Source organism: Bos grunniens, chromosome 21 (genome assembly GCF_055505025.1).
Source record: "Bos grunniens cultivar Pamir isolate PY7600 chromosome 21, Bosgru_T2T1.0, whole genome shotgun sequence".
Taxonomy (NCBI): Eukaryota; Metazoa; Chordata; class Mammalia; order Artiodactyla; family Bovidae; genus Bos; species Bos grunniens.
The window spans coordinates 48,927,952-48,946,543 of record NC_141185.1 but is presented as its reverse complement, the minus strand read 5'-3'; the positions used below and the strand labels follow the sequence as shown (position 1 = coordinate 48,946,543).

The following is an 18,592-nucleotide window of genomic DNA, read 5'->3' as shown; positions in this document are numbered from 1 at the left end:
TGGTCTTGGAAGCCCACAGGACAAGGTCCAGCCCCCAGGCTGGTGCTCTCCTGTCTTCCCCCAGCCCCGCCATCAGCACCAGCCCTCTGAGAGGTTCCATACTTGAACAACCCCCCACCCCCACCCCTGCCCCGTGCCTTGGACCTGGGCAAGGCTGAGAGAAGGAAGCAGCAGCACAACTCACAATCTGAGCTGGGGGGCGAGGGCGGCGGTCTCAGCAAGGCTCCAGTCCTCACCCTGCCCCGCCCTGCCCCAACCTGTTCAGAAGAGGCTCTTGAGGCCTCTCATGTGACTTGGAAACTCCTGGACGAACTCCATTCTAACTTATTTTGACATGTATACGAACCAACTGTTTTAGAAATTCCACTCGTGCAAAGCCCTACTGTGTTTTTATGTTCCTGTTTCAAAGAGAAGTTTACTTAGCAATAATTATAAATAAATGAATATTCTTTAGTGAGGTGACTGCGAGTGCTTCTTTCCATGGTTCTGGGTGGAACTGTTCTCACCCCTTCCCGGGAAGGAACCCCCTATGAGTACTTCATTCTCCAGGGGGCCCAGAGGAGCACCTGACCGTCCTTCCCACTAGAATGGCCACCTGCAGGGCTCTGAGCCCATGAGAAAGGGGTGCCGCCCAAGACCCCAGAATTCCTACCACTTGTAGAGAAAAGCTGCTTTCCCACCAACAGGCCTCCAGGACAGAAGCCAGCTCCTGGTGCCAGACTGGGCTTCAGAGGCTGTGTCTCCTGGGGAGCTGCCAGCCCTTGGCTGTTCACTGATGGGGAAGAAGGCCTGGAAACCTTGAGCTTCCCCCAGGAGCTGGTCCGGGCACAGCCAGCATGCCAGCCTTTCCTCCTCCAGCCCTGGGATTCCAGTGATGACTGGGAAAGAATGGGCTTAAAACACCTCCATGGAGATGGGCGCCTAGGAGCCCATCTCAAAGCTTCCAGGTATCTGGTTTCAGGAGCCTACAAGAGCCCGCCCGAATTTGGGAAATGGACTTCGGGTTGCCAAGTGTTTATTTTTTTCAAGTCAAGACCTGAGACCAGGTATGGGCTTCCCAGGTGGTGTGGTAGTAAAGAATCTGCCTGCCAATGCAGGAGACACGGGTTTGATCCCTGGGTCAGGAGGAGGAAATGGCAACCCACTCCCAATATTCTTTCCTGGGAAATCCCATGGACAGAGGAACCTGGCGGGCTATAGTCCATGGAGTCACAAAGAGTTGGACACGACTGAGCACAAGACTGCACTTTTTTTTTTTTTTTTTTAAGACTGCACTTTAACAGTAAAGGTTCTGGGTACCATCCTGGTCACAGAACCAAGACTCATAAGCCACACAGGATGGCCAAAAAAAAAACAAAAAGTCACAACTCTTGCCCAGGACATTTAACACCAAAAGTAGAATATAATCCCTGCATAAAGCACAGCCCTTTAAATTGGATCTGTTTAGCTGTATTGCTTGCTTGCTTGCCAAGTCGCTTCAGTCCGACTCTGTGACCCTATGAACTGTAACTCGCAAGGCTCCTCTGTCCGTGGGATTTTCCAGGCGAGAATACTGAAGTGGGTGGCCATGCCCTCCTTCAGGGGATCTTCCTGACCCAGGGATCGAACCGCATCTCTTACATCTCCTGCGTTGGCAGGCAGGTTCTTTACCACTAGCATGTATAAACAACTCTATAATCTTAGTGTTCTAGTTTTGCCAAAAAATAGTGAAGAGGAGCCCGAGCCTGGGATTCAGTGGCCTGGATCAACCACACGGGAGCCCCACGCACACTCCCAGGCTCAAGCTCTAAGCAACCGTGGGCAAGAGAACTGAGGCGGTGACTCTGTGGGACCTGTTTTGAGGACTGAGAAACAGGCAAATCAAGAGGTCTGGGGACGTTTAGAAGGTTAAAACCAACAATGACAAAAAATATTGTTGGTTAAAACCAACAATAACAGCAACAACAAAACACAAAAAAGTATAACCAGAATCAAGTGGGAAGTGATTACTCTCAAAAAGGAGAAGAGGATATAGAAACCAGAATGTGCTGGGAAATCCCAGTGAACGCCCCACGAAGACCTGCTGCCCGGTCACCCCCACCCCCCGCACCCGGCCCCTGGACCGCAGAGGCCTGCGGCAGCCTGGGCATCCCAATCTGCCCCTGCTGGAATCCACCAGCCCTTTGAAGGCGTCTGCCTCTTCAGCCCTGGCTGCCTCCTTCCCCTCAGGGACAAACACAGCAGACCTGTTTTGTGAAGAACTTTTTAGTAGCTAAATATGGCACCATGTGTCCCGAGGGCAATATAAATTACAGTATGCAAAAGATACCACCGGCTGAGGTAAAACACACTGTTTCTGCCTCACGTCACCATGAGGGGAAACACACAGATACTTTTAAAAACTTCTTGCTTATAAAAAAAAAAAACGTCCCCTAGAAAGGCCTCCTAACAGGGGCTAAGAGGCTCACCCTCCGCCACGGGGCGTGTCGGTCGGGGGGGCAGGGGGACCCCTGGCTGCCCGCTCGCCTCCGGCCCGGCCAGCTCGGCAGCTGGCAGCAACCCTGGCCCGCTACTGCTGGCCCAGAGCTCTGTCCAGGTTGCTCTTGATGGTGTCCAGGAAGTCCGAGGTGTTCAGGAAGTGTTCGTTCAGCTTCACACTGTCGAGAGAGCACGTGCATGTGAGAGTGGTTCTGGCAGACGCCGCCCCGCCGCTGCTGCCGCATCCAGGGCAGCGTCCAGACAGTAGGCTTCTCGTGCCGTTGTGCGGAGGGCTACAGGCCAGAGGCTACCTGGAGCGCACTGTCAAGAGGCCACAGCGGGACTTCCCTGGTGGTGCAGTGGTTAAGAATCTGCACTTCCACTGCAGGGGGTGCAGGTTCAATCCCTGGTCGGGGAGCTAAGATCCTACATACAGCATGGAGTGGGCAAAAAAAAGCGGGGGAGGGGGCCACAGCAAACTCAACAGGAACCCAGCGAGGCTTGGCTTTGCTTTTCCAGATTACAACAGGCAGCTCAGTAAAGCTCTTCTGAGAGAAGCCAGGAGGTGGTTGTGGCAGGGGATGGAAGGTTCTGAGCAGCCGGCCTAGGGACAGGGACCCATTCACTGAGCCTGGTGTGGGGAGGCTAGCCCCAGCCACCATCACTCAGGGCCATGGACCTGTCCTGTCCCCTGGCAGCCAAGCTGACTTAGGAAGAAGCCTCTACAAGGGACCCTGGGCTACGATCCACCTGACCCTGAGCCCCCGGAAGCCCAGCCCTGCCTTGACCCCAGACCACTCACTTGCTGAGGCCGTGGATGCAGCCCGCCAGGTCCTTGGTCATGGCTCCGCTCTCCACCGTCTCGACGCACACCTTCTCCAGGGTCTGGGCGAACCTGCAGGGCACGGGGCAGAGTGAGACCCCAGCTGTATGGAGCTGGAGCCCAGAACCTGTCCAGAACCAACTCACCTGATGAGGTCCTGGTTCCCATCCAACTTGCCCCGGTGTTCTAGGCCACGCGTCCAGGCAAAGATGCTGGCGATGGGGTTGGTGCTGGTTGGCCGGCCCTGGAGGAAGAGGTCGCAGGGGGATGAAGAGCCAAGCAGCCAATGAAAAGGCCCCCTGGACACAGATGCCCCCTCTAGACTGACAGGACCAGGCCCATGCACCCAGCCCTCAGGGCCAGTGGGCTTGGGCTCCAGGGATAGAAGGGCACACAGCCACCGCCCTGGCACTCACCTTCTGGTGCTCCCGATAGTGGCGGGTGACTGTGCCATGAGCAGCCTCAGCCTCAATGGTCTTCCCATCCGGGCAGACCAGCACGGACGTCATCAGACCAAGGGAGCCAAAGCCTGGAGAGCAGGAAGACCCCGCTCAGTGCCAGCACCTCTCCTCAGGCACTTGTGTTGGGTCTCCAGGGCCCAGCACAGGGCAGGTGGCACTCAGAGGTGGTTCTCATTCACCTGCTGGCATACACCCACATCCTCTACCTCCACGTGCCCCAGAATCTATGGCCCCCCAGGGCGCAAGACTCCCCCCGCTCCAAAGTTCTACCCACCTACCCTGGCAGGTGACCAAGAGGCTCATTCAAGCAGGAAGAATAAAGCCTGTGGCCAGCTATTTTACAGTCATCACTTTATCTGCTCTTTTGAGTATGTGTGTTAGTTGCTCAGTCGTGTCCGACTCTTCGCAACCCCACACACTGTAGCCCGCCAGGCTCCTCTGTCCATGGAATTCTTCAGGCAAGAATACTGGAATGGGTTGCCATGCCCTCCTCCAGGGGATCTTGCCAACCCAGGGATCAAACCCAGGTCTTCCAAAATGCAGGCAGATTCTTTACTGTTTGAGCTACCCAGGAAGCTCTCTGCTCTTTTAGGCCACTTGAAAGTTTTACGATTTGGGACATCCCTGGTGGTCCAGTGGATAAAACTCATCACTCCCAAAGCAGGGGGCATAGGTTCGATCCCCGGTCAGGGACCTAGATCCCACATGACGAAACTAAAGATCCCAAAGGGCGGCAACAAAGATCAAAGATCCTGTATGCCACAACAAAGACCTGGCACAGTCAAAAAAACAATAAATATTTAAAAATTTAAAAAGAGCTTTGTGATCTACTTCCAAATTTTTTCAAATCCAGATGTCAGTGTTTACTATGGTCAAGGTCTCCTGGGCTTCAAAAGCACCCCACAGCACCATAATAAGAACTATAAATGCCCAAGAAAGAAAAAGTGGGCAACTTCTAGAGGGAAATTATTTGCCTAAGAATTTTTGCTGTTGGGGCAGAGAAAGGGGGATCCCTTCTCCATTTTCATGTGGGACCTTCATACTCACTAGTCCTTATACACTTCATGCCTTTCTCTTGTGTGCTAGGGCTTGTCATCCTTCCATCCTAGATAGGAATTGTTCTAGTGAGAGGGTCACACTGAACTTTTCAAAATAAAGTCGAAGGTTTTTATGAAGTACAGAGACCCTCTGCCTTTTCACTGCAGCCTGACATGGGTTTTACTTTTTCCTCATGGGAGCTAGACCTCGCCTCCCTCTCTCACAAAGCCTGGTTTCTCTTCCACTCCCTATGCATGCATGTTGCCTCTTCCCATTATCTTTCTTGCTCTCAGTCCCAATATGACTGTATCTGTGCCTGCTCAATTGTATCCGACTGTCTGCGACCCCATGAACTGGAGCCTAGGTTCCTCTGTCCATGGGATCCTCAGGCAAGAATACTGAAGTGAGTTGCCATTTCCTTCTCCAGAGGATCTTCTTGGACCAGGGATCGAACCCTCGTCTCCTGCATTGGCAGGCAGATTCTTTACCACTGAATCAGCTGGGAAGCCCCTCGTTCCCATTACAACTGAATATTTCTTTCTGTTCCTCCCTAATGGCTTTCTGCTGCAACTCAGCTTGTCTTTTAGGATGCTGTAGGGCTGGGGGGTTTGCCATCATCCCCCAATATTCTCCTATATCCACAAGATTTACTGTGCAGAACAAATTCTTTGCAATTTAAAGACCATCTGCTTGTACTGGGTTGGCTAAAAACTTGGCCAAAGATGTTACAGAAAAACCTGAACAAACTTTTCAGTCAACCGAATACTTACTCCCATTTTTCTACTACAGCCAAACCTCGTCCAAATCTGGAGCCAAGCAGAGTCACCTGGCCCTTCCATGCGCTGTGCTGTGCTAAGTCACTTCAGCCATGTCTGACTCCTTGTGACCCCATGGACTGTAGCCCACCAGCCTCCTCTCTCGATGGGATTCTCCAGGCAAGAATACTGGAGTGGGCTGCCATGCCCTCCTCCAGGGGATCTTCCCAACCCAGGGACTGAACCCGTGTCTCTTGAGTCTCCTGCATGAACAGGAACATCTCCTGCATGGATAGGCCCTTTCACGGATGGGAACAACCTCAGGGCTAACAAGCCTGGCCTTTAGGACCTAAATTGCTGTGGACTACTTCCTCTGGAACAGCAGCCTTAGCAATAACCCAGTCCAAACATAACAGATGACCCTTCCTCACTCAGACACCAGAGAGCGCCTGGTCCATGTGTCTACAGCAGACCCTGTGATGAGCAGGCAAGCCCCAGTCCAGCTGCTCCACTGGAGCAGTTTCCTCCCAAAAGGGTGTGCAAACCAGCGCCCCGACTCCCGGCCCACCCTCTCTCCCAGCAAGGGAAAAACGACGGTCCACCCCATCCCCGCGGGGCACGTACCCTGGGCCAGGATGTCCGACTGCACGTCTCCATCGTAGTTCTTGCAGGCCCACACAAAGCCGCCTGAGGACTTGAGGACCTGAGCCACCATGTCATCAATGAGCCGGTGCTCGTACCAGATCTTATGTTTGTCGAACTCAGTCTTGTAGTGCCTGGGAGCAAAAGGGCTTGTGGTGAGGAGAGGGCAGGAGGCTGACAGGTTGGGGAATCCCTCCCTGAGTCTCAGGGCCAAGACAGACACACTAGGACAGCTTCCCCGGGTGGGTAAGACTGAGCGGACCAGGAAGGAGGGTCATGGACTCCCTGGGAAACAGTAAAGGGAGAAGCCATTACTTCTCAAAGATGGCCTGGAAGATGTCCTTGAAGCGCCCGTCGTAAGCTTTCAGGATGGTGTTCTTGGTGCTCATGTAGAGTGGCCACTTCTTCTGGATGGCATACTGGAAGCAGCTGTGTGCAAAACCTGAGATGGACTGCAGGGAGAGAGAGGTCCCTGGAGTGGTCCCCCAGGCAGGCCCAGCCCTGGGAACAGCAGTCCCCTCCCCGCACTCGACCCAGGCAGTCAGGGTTCACCCAGCCCTCTGGAGTGAGGATTCCGTGGACAGAGGAGCCTGGCGGGCTACAGACATGGAGAGTTAGACACGACTGAGCGACAAACACTTTCACTTTTTATTTTCCTGGAGTGAGCATCTGCTGTTGCTGCTGGCCCAGCACCCTACTCCCAATTTCTGGGAGAAAGCAGACGCCCAGCTTTACTTGGAAAAGCTATCACCTTCCCCATTTCCAAAACCATATGGCTAGGGTGGGGCCATGCCCTCAGCCCACCTACTTGTCTTTCCTGTGTCCCGGGTTTATCCAGTCAGAGCCCTTCCTCCCCGGGCCTTCACGATTGGCTGGGAGATGGCCATGTGACCCAAGCCATCTACTTTTGCTGGAACCAGGAGCCAAAAAGGCTCTTTTCTGCCAGGATAGCCAGGTTGGCAGGGATAAGCCCGGAGCCAATGTTGGCCATTTCTTCACGGCCTAAGAATGAGGCCAACCACAGAGGAAAGGAAAGCCAAGAAATGGGTGTAGGGAGGGAAAGAAGCACTTACCCAGTTTGCTGTAAACCAAGAGCTGACAACCAATATGCCCCAAGACGCACCCGAGAATGAGCACAGGATGCTAGGCGTACCATAGGGCCCCCTGAATACACTTAAAGATGCATTTGCTCTCAGGCCTCAGACCTTCAGGCCACCGACACAGGAAGAGTCAGAACCACCAACCCGATGTGGCTGGAGACAGAGACATGGGTGGGGGAGGGAGCCCAGGCGCCGCTGCTCACCTCATCCGTGTTATACATGCCCATGCCCACACCACCAGCAGGAAAGTTGTACACCTCCCATTCCTTAGGGCCGCTGCCATCCTTCGGGGTGAAGACCACCTTGAATGTGCCAGCCCGGTCAACCACAAAGTCTGTGGCTTTGTACTGCAGAGACGAGAAGATGGCTCAGGCCCAGGGCTCCAGCTGGGGGCAGGTTGTCCCAGGCCCTCGGAGCCCCACTCCCACCGGGGCCAACCTGGTCGCCGTGGGCATGCCTGCCAATGGTGATGGGCTTGGTCCAGCCAGGGACGAGACGCGGGATGTTCTTACAGATGATGGGCTCCCGGAAGACCGTTCCCCCGAGGATGTTCCGGATGGTTCCATTGGGGCTCTTCCACATCTTCTTCAGCTTGAACTCTATGAGGACAAAGAGGAAGTGGCCCCACTGCAGCCCAAACCTTCCGACCAGGATTTGAACCCTAAGCGGGAATGTAGCTAGAAGGGGGCTCCTAAAAACCACCCTGGGGAAGCAGCAGAGTCGAGAGTGGCCATGGGCGCTCCTGAATCAGATTTCTTAGCTTCAAGATCCAGCTGTGTCACCTCAGGCAAGAGCCCATAAAACGAAACCGTTGATAAAACCCCTGGCCTTTTGGCTTGTTGTGAGACTTAAATGCATGTTGTGTGTAAAGTGCCCAGAACAGTAGCTGGCACACGGTGAGCACTCTGTCAGCCGTATCATTGCCGCTTCACGCTGGGCGGAGCCCAGCCTGACGAACCTGGCAACACACAGCCTCAGTCCAGACGCTGTGCTTCCAGCCCCACCCGCCAGGCTCAGCCTAAGACAGCGACCCTCCAACTCCTTGTCCCCACCCCCACCGTCCCAGCTGCCCCACCCCCACCCCCTCGCACCTTCCACACGGGCCTCGTCGGGGGTGATGGTGGCACACTTCACAGCCACACTGTACTTCTGGGTGGCCAACGCGGAGTCGATGGTGACCTGATCATTGGTCTGGTCACGGTTCGGGAGCCCCAGGTCGAAATACTTGAGCTGGACGTCCACGTGGGGCAGGATGAGCTAGAAACAGACAGCCAGGGCCAGGCATCAGCCCAGATTGACTGGGATTCAGGGGCACCTGGGTTCACCCCGTGTGGAAGGGGAAGAAGAAAGACTTCTGGAGGGCTGGCCAAAGCTGGCAGGAAGCTGGGGCTCTGGAGAGAGGCTGGCAGATCAGGCTGAAGCCCCTTGGAGGGCTCTTCCCCAGCGTGGACCACATAAAACACCACCGATCCCCCGCAGTGGCCCATCAACTCAGCCAAACTCCACTCCAAACACATCTAGAGTTCTCCGAACAGTGGGTTCCCTCTCCTTCCCCATTCAGAAGCGGCAATTCTCAACCTTGTTCTTGGGGACAGACACACAAGGCGGGGGTCTTCACATGGACCGTGTATTCCCCTGGGCAGACCCAGCCCACAGAGACTCTGGAGCAGTCAAGCAGCCACCCTGGGAACCACGTGCAGTGGTGGCTCAAACACATCACTGTCCCCAACAGACACCACGCCACGACTCACGATGACATCCCCAGACCGCTAAGGAAAGGTTCATGATCCCTGCTCATCTTTCACTCCCTCAAGGGAGTGCATCGGAACGCAGTGGATCAAGACAACATACTCAACTGTACTTCAATAAAAAATAAATTAAAAACAAAAAAGAAACTCCTAAAGGATAAGTCAACCTGTGCCAGCTCTCTGAAAGGAGATAAATATGCAATCTGCAACACAGATTGAATTCCTCCAGTGTGTTTCTTATATTTCCTGTATCTGTATATATGTGTTAATTAATCTGAAGAGTAAAACAAAAGCTTAATTTAGCCAAAAAAAAGACATGATATGCGATTATGTTTAATCACATTCTTTAAAATGCTTTAACCTTGGTACAAGACAAAGATGGCTGAGGACAGTCCCGTGCCTGATCTAAGTCCACGCACCATGACTATTGAGACTGCATCACGGCTAAAGTCCATAGGCCGAAATGAAAAATTCCCCCATGATACAGTGAAGACCTGACACAGCCAAAAAAAGAAGTATTTTAAAAAATAATAAGAGCAGGGACTCCCCCGGTGATCCAGTGGTTGAGAACCTGCCTTCCAATTCAGAGGATGTGGGTTCAATCCCCGGTCTGGGAAATAAGATCCCACATGCTGTGGAACTGAGCCTGAGAGCCACAACTAAGACCCAATGCAGCCAAATAAATAAATATTTTAAAAATAAATAAAATAACAAGGCCCATGAGTGGTCTGGACATGACAGAAGGGTGGGTGGAAGGAGACAAATAGGGTTGCTCCTGCCCACCAGGGTGATGGGTGAATCCCGGGGACCTGAAGCAGGGCTCAGGAGACAGGAGCTGGGACTGATCACTGAGCCCAGCCGGCCATGTGCAAGGCCGCCCACTTTGGGAGGGAACTACCTTCTCTTTGATGAACTGCCAGATAATACGGGTCATCTCATCGCCGTCCATCTCCACCACTGGCTTCGCCACCTTGATCCTCTTGTCGGCATCTAGAACCAGACACACGCACAGCATATCACAGCCGTGAGAAGAGGAGGTCGGTGGGAGAGCCCTTCTCCTCCTGGCCAGACCCACCCTTCACCACGCAGGGAGGCGTGTCAGCCAGGTCCCACTGCCCAGCATTCGCTCCCCCTCCTGCAGAAGCAGCAAGTGAATTATGTGTAGCCGGATGACTCACTCTCCAAAGATGTGCAAACAGATTTTTTTTTTTTTAATCTAAAAAGGAAGAAAAATGAGACCCAGGGAGCATGGCTTGTGTCAGGGTCAGGATAGATCCCAGGGCCTTGGCTCAAGCATAGCCTCTGGATGCCCCTGTGGGCCAGACGGAGAGAAGCAGAAAGCAAACACAGGCTCCAAATATTTCTTCCCCCAGGGAACAAGATGGAACACGGCTGGCACTGCTCCAGCTCCTCCCAAGGTGCAGTGGGGACTTTGGACCTTCAGCAAGTCTGGTCTAAAGCAGGAGTGGCCCTGCAGAAACCTGTTGGACCTGTTGGGCTGTTGTAGAGCTAGCTCGCTTAATTTTCAGATGCATCTTCTATGAGTTAATGTGATGAGAGCCATCAATTTCTTTTAATGTACTTGCTGTTAAGTTGCCCAGTCATGTCCAACACTTTGGGACCCCATGGACTGTTGCCTGCCAGGCTCCTTTGTCCATGCATGGAATTCTCCAGGCTAGAACACTGGAACAGGTTGCCATTTCCTTCTCCAGAGGATCTTCCTGACCCAGGGATCGAACCCCCGTCTCTTTCTTGACAGGTGGAACCTTCACTGCTGAGCTACCAGGGGAAGACCTTTAAATGTACTAAGGCTACCATAATCCAAATCCCTAAGGAGAGGTCCATTTGGGGCCAGTCCTAAAGGTTTCAGCCTCAGCTTGGGCTCCACTCAAGCTCTAAGCTTCAGGCACAGCAGCCTGTGGACACCACACCTCAGTGGGGGAGTTCAATGTCAAGACCACAGCAGGCAGCCCTCCCAGCTGTGTATGCAAATGTCAAACCCTCAGAGACCACAGGGCCCGCTTATTTACAACCAGGTGTCGAGGGTAAATGGCCTTTCCTGAAACACCTCAACACAGCAGTGCCCACCCTTAAAGAATGAGGGGGGGAAGGAAAACCGACTCAGATGGTAAAGAATCCACCCGTCATACAGGAGACCCAGGTTCAATCCCTGAGTTGGGAAGATCCCCTGGAGAAGGGAAAGGCAACCCACTCCAGTATTCTTGCCTGGAGAATCCCATGGACAGAGGAGCCTGGCGGGCTACAGTCCATGGGGTCACAAAGAGTCGGACACGACTGAGTGACTAACCCTATCACTATCACCATTGATAACAGAGAGAGCAAGAGGCATTATTATCAAAGTCAAGTGTCAGCCTTCCTCAAAGCAACTGCCCAAAGGAGCTGGGAACAGGGATCGGAGGTGTGAGCCACAGCAGCAGAGGCTTATTTTGTTTGTGGGGTGGGTCTTCTTGTTTGTTTGTAGCTCATTTTGTTTGTGGGGTGGGTCATTTTGTAGTGGGTCTTTTTTTTTTTTTTTTCCTTTTTTTTTTTAATGCTGTTTGGTGACCAAGGCTTAAAAAAACAGGCCCTTTCAACAACAACAACAAACCTGATTAATAAAGGGGCAAAGGACTTGAATAGCTATTTCTCAAAAAACCGTCAATAAGCTCATACAAATATGTTCAACATCACTAATCATTAGGGAAATGCAAACCAAAACCACAATGAGACACCACCTCACACCCCTTAAGACAGCTACTATCAAAACAAAAACAAAAGCCATAAAGTAACAAGTGTTGATGAGGATGGAAATTGGAACCCCTGTACATTGCTAGTGAGAATAGAAAATGGTGGGGCCACTATGGGAACCAGTATGACGGTTCCTCAAAAAATTGATTAAATAACTAAAAGCCGGGTCTCAAAAAGTTATCTGTGTAACCATGTTTACAACAGAATTATTCACAATAGCCAAGAGGTGGAAGCAACCCAAGTGTCCATCAACAGATGAATGGAGAAATAAAGTGTGATATGAACATTCAAGATGAGAAAAGAACCTTTTGGAAACTAATCCAGGATGTTTAAGAAAAAACTTTTCGCCAAAAAGTTAAACTATGTTCATGATTCTGAGTTTTTTCCAAAACTGGGCCCCACACAACTTAAACATGGATGTACTTGCTTTCAAACTAAAAAAGGAAGCGCTTCCAAGTTTCGGGGATGGATCTGGCCCTACCTCAATAGCCTTTGCCACTTGTTCTTTTGTTTCAAATTCCACAATGGTAAATTCCCTTTGGATCAGACTTACAATGTGGTATACTTATATAAACAACATCACCACCTTTCCCAAATAACTTATTTGTTTTTGAGAAGAAGATCTTTAATTTAAAAAGCTTCTCTATTGGAATGGATAAAGAAGATGTGGTACATATATACAATGGAATATTACTCAGCCATTAAAAAGAATGAAATAATTTGCAGCAACATGGATGTACCTAGACAGTGTCATACTGAGTGAAGCAAGTCAGACAGAGAAAGAAAAACATCGTATGACATCCCTTATATGTGGAATCTAAACAACACCATCAATCGGCTATATCCCAATACAAAATAAAAAGTTTAAAAAAAAAGTTTTTCTTATTTTATTTCTAATTACATGCATTATTACTTTTGGAAATTACAATGCAGCTAGTAGCAGAGACTTATTCAACCCATTAAGTCAAACTGGGGACCTCATAAACTGTAACACCTACAACAATTCTCCATAAGTATATGACAAAGCCTTATATGCCTGCTCCTATGGAAACTTTCGGAGAAGACAATGGCACCCCACTCCAGTACTCTTGCCTGGAAAATCCCATGGACAGAGGAGCCTGTTAGGCTGCAATCCACGGGGTCACACAGAGTCGGACACGACTGAAGTGACTTAGCATAGCATGGAAACTTTATGTAGTACTCAAATACTTTTTCAATTCAGCTGTGACTAACATTTTTGGGAAGTAACTCATAATAAATTAGAAATAGTATTAAGTATGTAAGGATTTAATAACTATATCACCCAAGCTTTTCACAATTCCTATACCTGACTCAGAAGAACAATACATTTTAATCTGAATATTTTTTAAAATGTGCTATATATAGACAACGAAAGCCTATTCAGCCTTAAAAAGGAAGGAATGCTGACACGTGCTAAACGTGGAAAACACTTGAGGACATCCTGCTAAGTGAAGCAAGACAGTCACACAAAACACAAATATTGTCCGATTCTACTTACATGAGGTACCTAGAGTGGTCAGAATTACAGAAACAGAAAGTAGAATGGTGGTTACCAGGGGCGGGGGCGGGGAGGAAAGGAAGCAGAGTTGTTTAATGGGTACTGAGCTCCAGTTTTGCAAGATGAAAAAGCTGTGGAGACTGCTGAACAACGAGGTGAGTGTATTTTACTCCGCTGAACTGCACACATGAAAATGGTTAAGGTGGAAGTTCTTCTTGTGCAGTTTTACCACCGTAAAAAAATAAGAAATTAAAAAATGCTTTTTAAACCAGTTTAAACCAGTTTAAAAAAAAAAAAGATTATACATAAAAATCCAGTCCTTCTTAAAGAAGGAGTCACTTCATCCCACTGAGCCCCTGCTCGCCCACAGCAAGGATGAAGGACAGGCTGATAGAGGTCAGCCTCTCCCTCTGTCTGAGCCCTGCCATGTGCCCTCCAGAGCACCCCAAGGCATCTGAGTTTGAAAGCTTGCCTATTGTTTAGCCACTATGGTGGAGACAACCCCACCATCTGCCTCTCTCTGGGAGACAGGTGGTGACAGGTGACCTGAAATCCAAGTAACAGTCACCATGAAATCTTCAGATGACCCACTGCACAAATACTATCCTCTTGGGCCGAGTGTAGGATGGAATTACACCAGTCCCAAGAGGTCCGTTAGGCCAACTCCCAGCCAGGGAACATGGAGTAAGGATTTCAAAACCCAGCCCGGGTTTCAGGATCTACTTGCTGCTCAAGTAAAGAGATCTAGCTTCTGAGCTAAAGGGCCCTCCCGTGACAGGCACCCCTCACCCGCCTCTGTCTATGTGACTGGTTGCACCACATTCCCACCCACGCTCCTGTCAGCAGAGAGACCTAGTAGAATGTGGGGGGAAGCCCCCAATTCCTGAGGGTTCAAGAAGGCTGGGCAGCAATTCCAGAAGAGGCTCTAGCATTTTCTTTGGTGTCCTCCTTCACGCCTGCCTTTCTCTTGCATCTACGTCCAAACCATCACAAACATTCTACAGGCTCTTCCTACAAAATAAGCCCAGAATCCAACTGCCACCAAGGTCCAAGCAACCCTCCTACCAGGTCCCTGATGCTAGCAACGGTCCTGTTAAAATGTAAATCAAGTTACACTCCTCTCAAAGCCCTGAAAAGCCTCCTCTTTCACTCAGAAAAGGCAAAAATCCTCCAAAGTGGCCTACAAGCCCCCCCAACCCCCACAGCCTGATCTCATCTCCCATCGCACGCTCTGAGCCAGCCTGACTTTCTGCTTCTCCAACAAGCAAAGGTACCCTCCTGCATCATGGCCTTGGCATCAGCATTCCCTCTTCCCCTGAACACTAAACGGCCTGTTTTCATTCCCTTATTCCCTCAGTACAGTAAGTCCCCTACGTATGAACTTTCAAGATGCAGACTTTCAAAGATTCGAACATGCATCTGGTTCCAGCAAGGAACCGGAACCCGTGCCACCAGCATCCGGCGTGAGCGACACCGCAGCTTGCCCTCCGTCTCTTGCCCTCCGTCTCATGTTGCTGACGACCCTTCCGCTCTACCGTCTCCCACCTCCACTCAGTAACTCTTCGTGCCTGTTCACTCGATGCCAGCACCTGTGTGCCAGTGTTGTACTGTACTCCTGTACTTTTCAAGGCACTGTTCTGTACAATTAAAAATGTTTTCTTTATTTTTTTATGGACCATTCATGTGAAAAGTATTATAAACCTATCACAGTACAGTACTAAATAGCCCATTGTGTTAGCTGGGTACCTAAGCTAACTTTGTTGGACTTACGAACAAATGGGTCTTAGGAACAGAACTAGGTCGTATAGGAGACTTACTATCCTTCATTCACTGGGGTCTTACCTGGCAGCCCTACCCAGACCTTCGCCCGCATCTTTCTGCCTTATTTGTTCTCCTTGGCTCTTGTCACGTACATCACACTAGCCAACTTCGACCTTGTCTACTGTCCTTCCTCACATTAGGATTTAAGCTCCATAAGTCTTTGTCCCTTATGCCCAGCTCTGTCCCCAGAGTGTCCCTGGCACAGTGCCTGGCACATAGTAGAAGCACAATATTTGCTGAAGTCCATGAATGAATGTCAAGCTACGGTCAGTTCAGTCTGGTCAGGGCTGCCCTGTCATAACCTACTCTTTGGTCAGAAAGTTACTCCATCCCCTCCCCCATCCCGGGATGCCTTACCACACAGAGGCCGGTGAGTTCTCACCACGAAATGGCACCAGACCATCACGAATGTACTTGGGTGGCCAGGTAACGGGCTGGAGTAGCTCACAATTTATCGCGTTAATATTTGCCATCTGTTGGCATTTTAAACATGGGTTTACAGAAGTGTAAACTCCAGAGCAAGTCACAAGGCTGACTTCCTGTAATCAGAGAGCAATTTCCAACACCCCATCCTGGAATCAGTAAAAGAGGCCTCAGCTTTCCATAAAGGATCTGGGGGACAGGCCCCAGGCCCTTCCAGAAGTTTTTCTTTAAAACCTACAGGGCCGAAACATGACCACCCAAAACACCCCGGATGGGGTACGTGCATGCTAAGTCGCTTCAGTGTGTCCAACTCTTTGCAACCTTATGAATGTCAGGCTCTTCTGTCCATGGGATTCTCCAGGGAAGAATACTGGAGTGGGCTGCCATGCCCTTCTCCAGGGGAGCTTCCCAACTCGGGACTCAACCTGCATCTCTTATGTCTCCTGCATTGGCAGACGGTTTCTTTACCCCTAGCGCCACATCTGCGGAGAAGGCAATGGCACCCCACTCCAGTACTCTTGCCTGGAAAATCCCATGGATGGAGGAACCTGGCGGGCGCAGTCCATGGGGTCGCTAAGAGTTGGACACGACTGAAGCGACTTAGCAGCAGCAGCAGCAGCGCCACGTCTGATGGGGTAGCTATGGTCTTATCTGATGCAGCTGAAACAAGGCTCAGTGGAGAACACGTAAGAACACTACTGATAGGTCTGCACAACTTCGAACAATTGTTAAATAATTTCCTCTGAAATCTAAAAGGGTAAACAAGTCACCAAGATCTGAAGCAGGTCATGGAGATCTGAAAAGTTGAGGAACAGGGGGGTGAGGAAATTAAGAAGTTCCAAGGCTAGGAGCGGAGCGAAGGAAGGCCAGATAAAGTTCCCGCTGAGCGGTTGAGAAGAGCCCACCCTCACTTCCCCAGGCGAACTTATCAAAACCACCACCAGCAGGAGGCCTGTGAGTTGCAAAACTAGAAAGAGACACGTGTGGGAATTACCCGGCAGCAAAAACACAAGAGTATTTTAGCCAAAGCATATTCTTTTCTTGTCATCAAGGGGAATGCCAAGTATTCTGTCTCCAGCAGTGTTGCCAAGTAACAAGCTAGCAGAGGTCACAACTGTACGGTCGCATGCATGTCCAACTCAAACACCAGGCTTTCTCCTCATTAATAACTAAACCCCTCTTAGGGGCTTCTGAAGGGACCTGCCACTGGCTGCTCTTTTTACATGTTACCAAAATTCAGGCCCCCAAAGGGGCTCTGTTTTCTTGTTTATGTGGTTTTTTTTTTTTAATTTAATTTTGTTTTTTACCATATGTGCAGAAGAAAAAATAAAAGGGAGAAGTGGCGAATGTATCTAACTCCTGCCATATTTTGCTGAAGGTGGTGCCATATGGGAAACTTTGTCTGGGGTCTGGGGACCCATGGAAACTTGAGTTGCAGGGCTGGCTCCTTAAAGACAAATTCCATGAGTATACAAAAACAGAAATGCCCCTTTCTCCTTGAAAGGAGAGGGCCGGGGCCTTTCTGGGTTCTGGTCAGCTGCTCCCACACTAGGTTAAAGATTACCTACTCCAGCAGTAAGACCAAGTTGCCTGGGCCCCACCCCCTTGTCCTCACTCCAAGGGGCTGCGGGCCAGGCAGGAGAGGGGTTTCCATGGCAACAGGCAGTAGCCAGGGCCAAGGGACCCACATTGTTCCCTGCCTTTTGCAGCCTGCGATGGACAGCCAGGGGGCAGACCAATGTCAGAGGGGCAAGCCTGCCTTGGTAATGGAAGTTCAGGCTGCTGCTGCTGCTGCTAAGTCACTTCAGTGTTGTCCGACTCTGTGAGACCCCACAGACGGCCGCCCACCAGGCTCCCCCGTCCCTGGACGCCCTACTTATCAAGACTACTGTCGTTTCGGGACTTCCTTGGTGGTCCAGTGGCTACGACTCCGTGCTCCAAATACAGGGGGCCCCAGTTCGATCCCGAATAAGGGAACTAGATCCCATATGCCGAAACGAAGACCTGGCAAGGCCAAAAAAAAAAAAAAGACTACTGCCGTCTCTCCGAAGCAGTGGACTAAGGGTACCACAGAAGTTATGACGCACGATTTGGAAAAGTGACATTTTGGTTCGGTTGCCAGGTCTCCTGGTCGGGTGAGCTGGGCAGGGCCCAGGAGTGGCGCGGGAGCCGGCTGGCGAGAAGAGGCCGGTCAAGCCAAGGACAGGCCCCAGGATGGAGCTTCAAGTGCGTCGACAAGGAGAACGGGGGCGTCCAAACAAAGCGAAAATAAAAAGGACGCTCCTCCAGCTGTAGCCTAAAAGGCTCCAAAAATAGCCGACGAGTGCCTGACAGCGAGCAGGGGTTACCTAGCGCCCAGGGTGAGAAGGAAGGGGAAGTGGCTGCCTCCTCCCTCCCCTCCTTTGTCTGATCGGGGACCGCGCCGAGACCCTCCCTCTCGCTGGGGAACGGGCCAGGCGCTCCGGCACGCACTCGGTTGCTTTGTCTCCCTCCAGGAGCGCAGGGCGGGCAGGATACCCTCTGAGCCCGGGATACCCCCAGAACCCCCTGCGGGAAAATCTGGGGGCACAGGGCTGCAAGGGCCGAGATCGCCCCGGGCTACCAGTTGCCACCTTTCTTCAAGTCCCCACCCCTGCGACTGGCACAGCCTGGAAGGTGGGGCAAGGGAGCAAGCCCCCGTGCGCCGGCTCTTTGTGTGCTCTACCCCGCCGTCCCCGGCCCGCGGGCGTCCCGGGTCGCGCTCGCTGGTCCCCGCCCGGAAGGCCGCCACGTCGCGGTGCCGGGCGCGCACCCCGCCCGGACCCTCCTCGTGGCACTCACAGTGGCGCCGCGGCTGCTCTTGCAAGTTGGGGGCTGTCAAGGCTGCTGGCGCCCAGGCCGACCCGGAGCCAGAGGCTCTGCAGAGCGAGCGTACGACTCGCAGGTAACCAGCCATCCCGAGCGGGTGGGCGGTCGGACTGGCGGATGAGCGAACGAAGGAACCCGGGTAGGCGAGATCCGAGCGCCGGCTGCTGCCTGGCGGCGGGCTGCGAAGGCCTGCGAAGCGCGGGCCGCGCG

The 18,592-nt window shown here is 51.6% G+C and overlaps 1 protein-coding gene across 1 annotated transcript; it reads right to left on the bottom strand.

The window, feature by feature from the left end:
- Nucleotides 1–2,228: 2,228 nt before the first annotated feature.
- IDH2 (isocitrate dehydrogenase (NADP(+)) 2) lies at nucleotides 2,229–18,562 on the bottom strand. The gene is made up of 11 exons (XM_086364566.1): nucleotides 18,356–18,562; nucleotides 9,923–10,014; nucleotides 8,368–8,533; nucleotides 7,715–7,875; nucleotides 7,480–7,623; nucleotides 6,492–6,628; nucleotides 6,159–6,310; nucleotides 3,697–3,809; nucleotides 3,427–3,524; nucleotides 3,260–3,352; nucleotides 2,229–2,636 (listed from the first exon to the last, which is right to left on the bottom strand). The coding sequence occupies exons 1-11, from the start codon at nucleotides 18,468–18,470 to the stop codon at nucleotides 2,549–2,551; spliced, it is 1,359 nt and encodes a 452-aa protein (XP_086220692.1). The 5' UTR covers nucleotides 18,471–18,562; the 3' UTR covers nucleotides 2,229–2,548.
- Nucleotides 18,563–18,592: the final 30 nt, after the last annotated feature.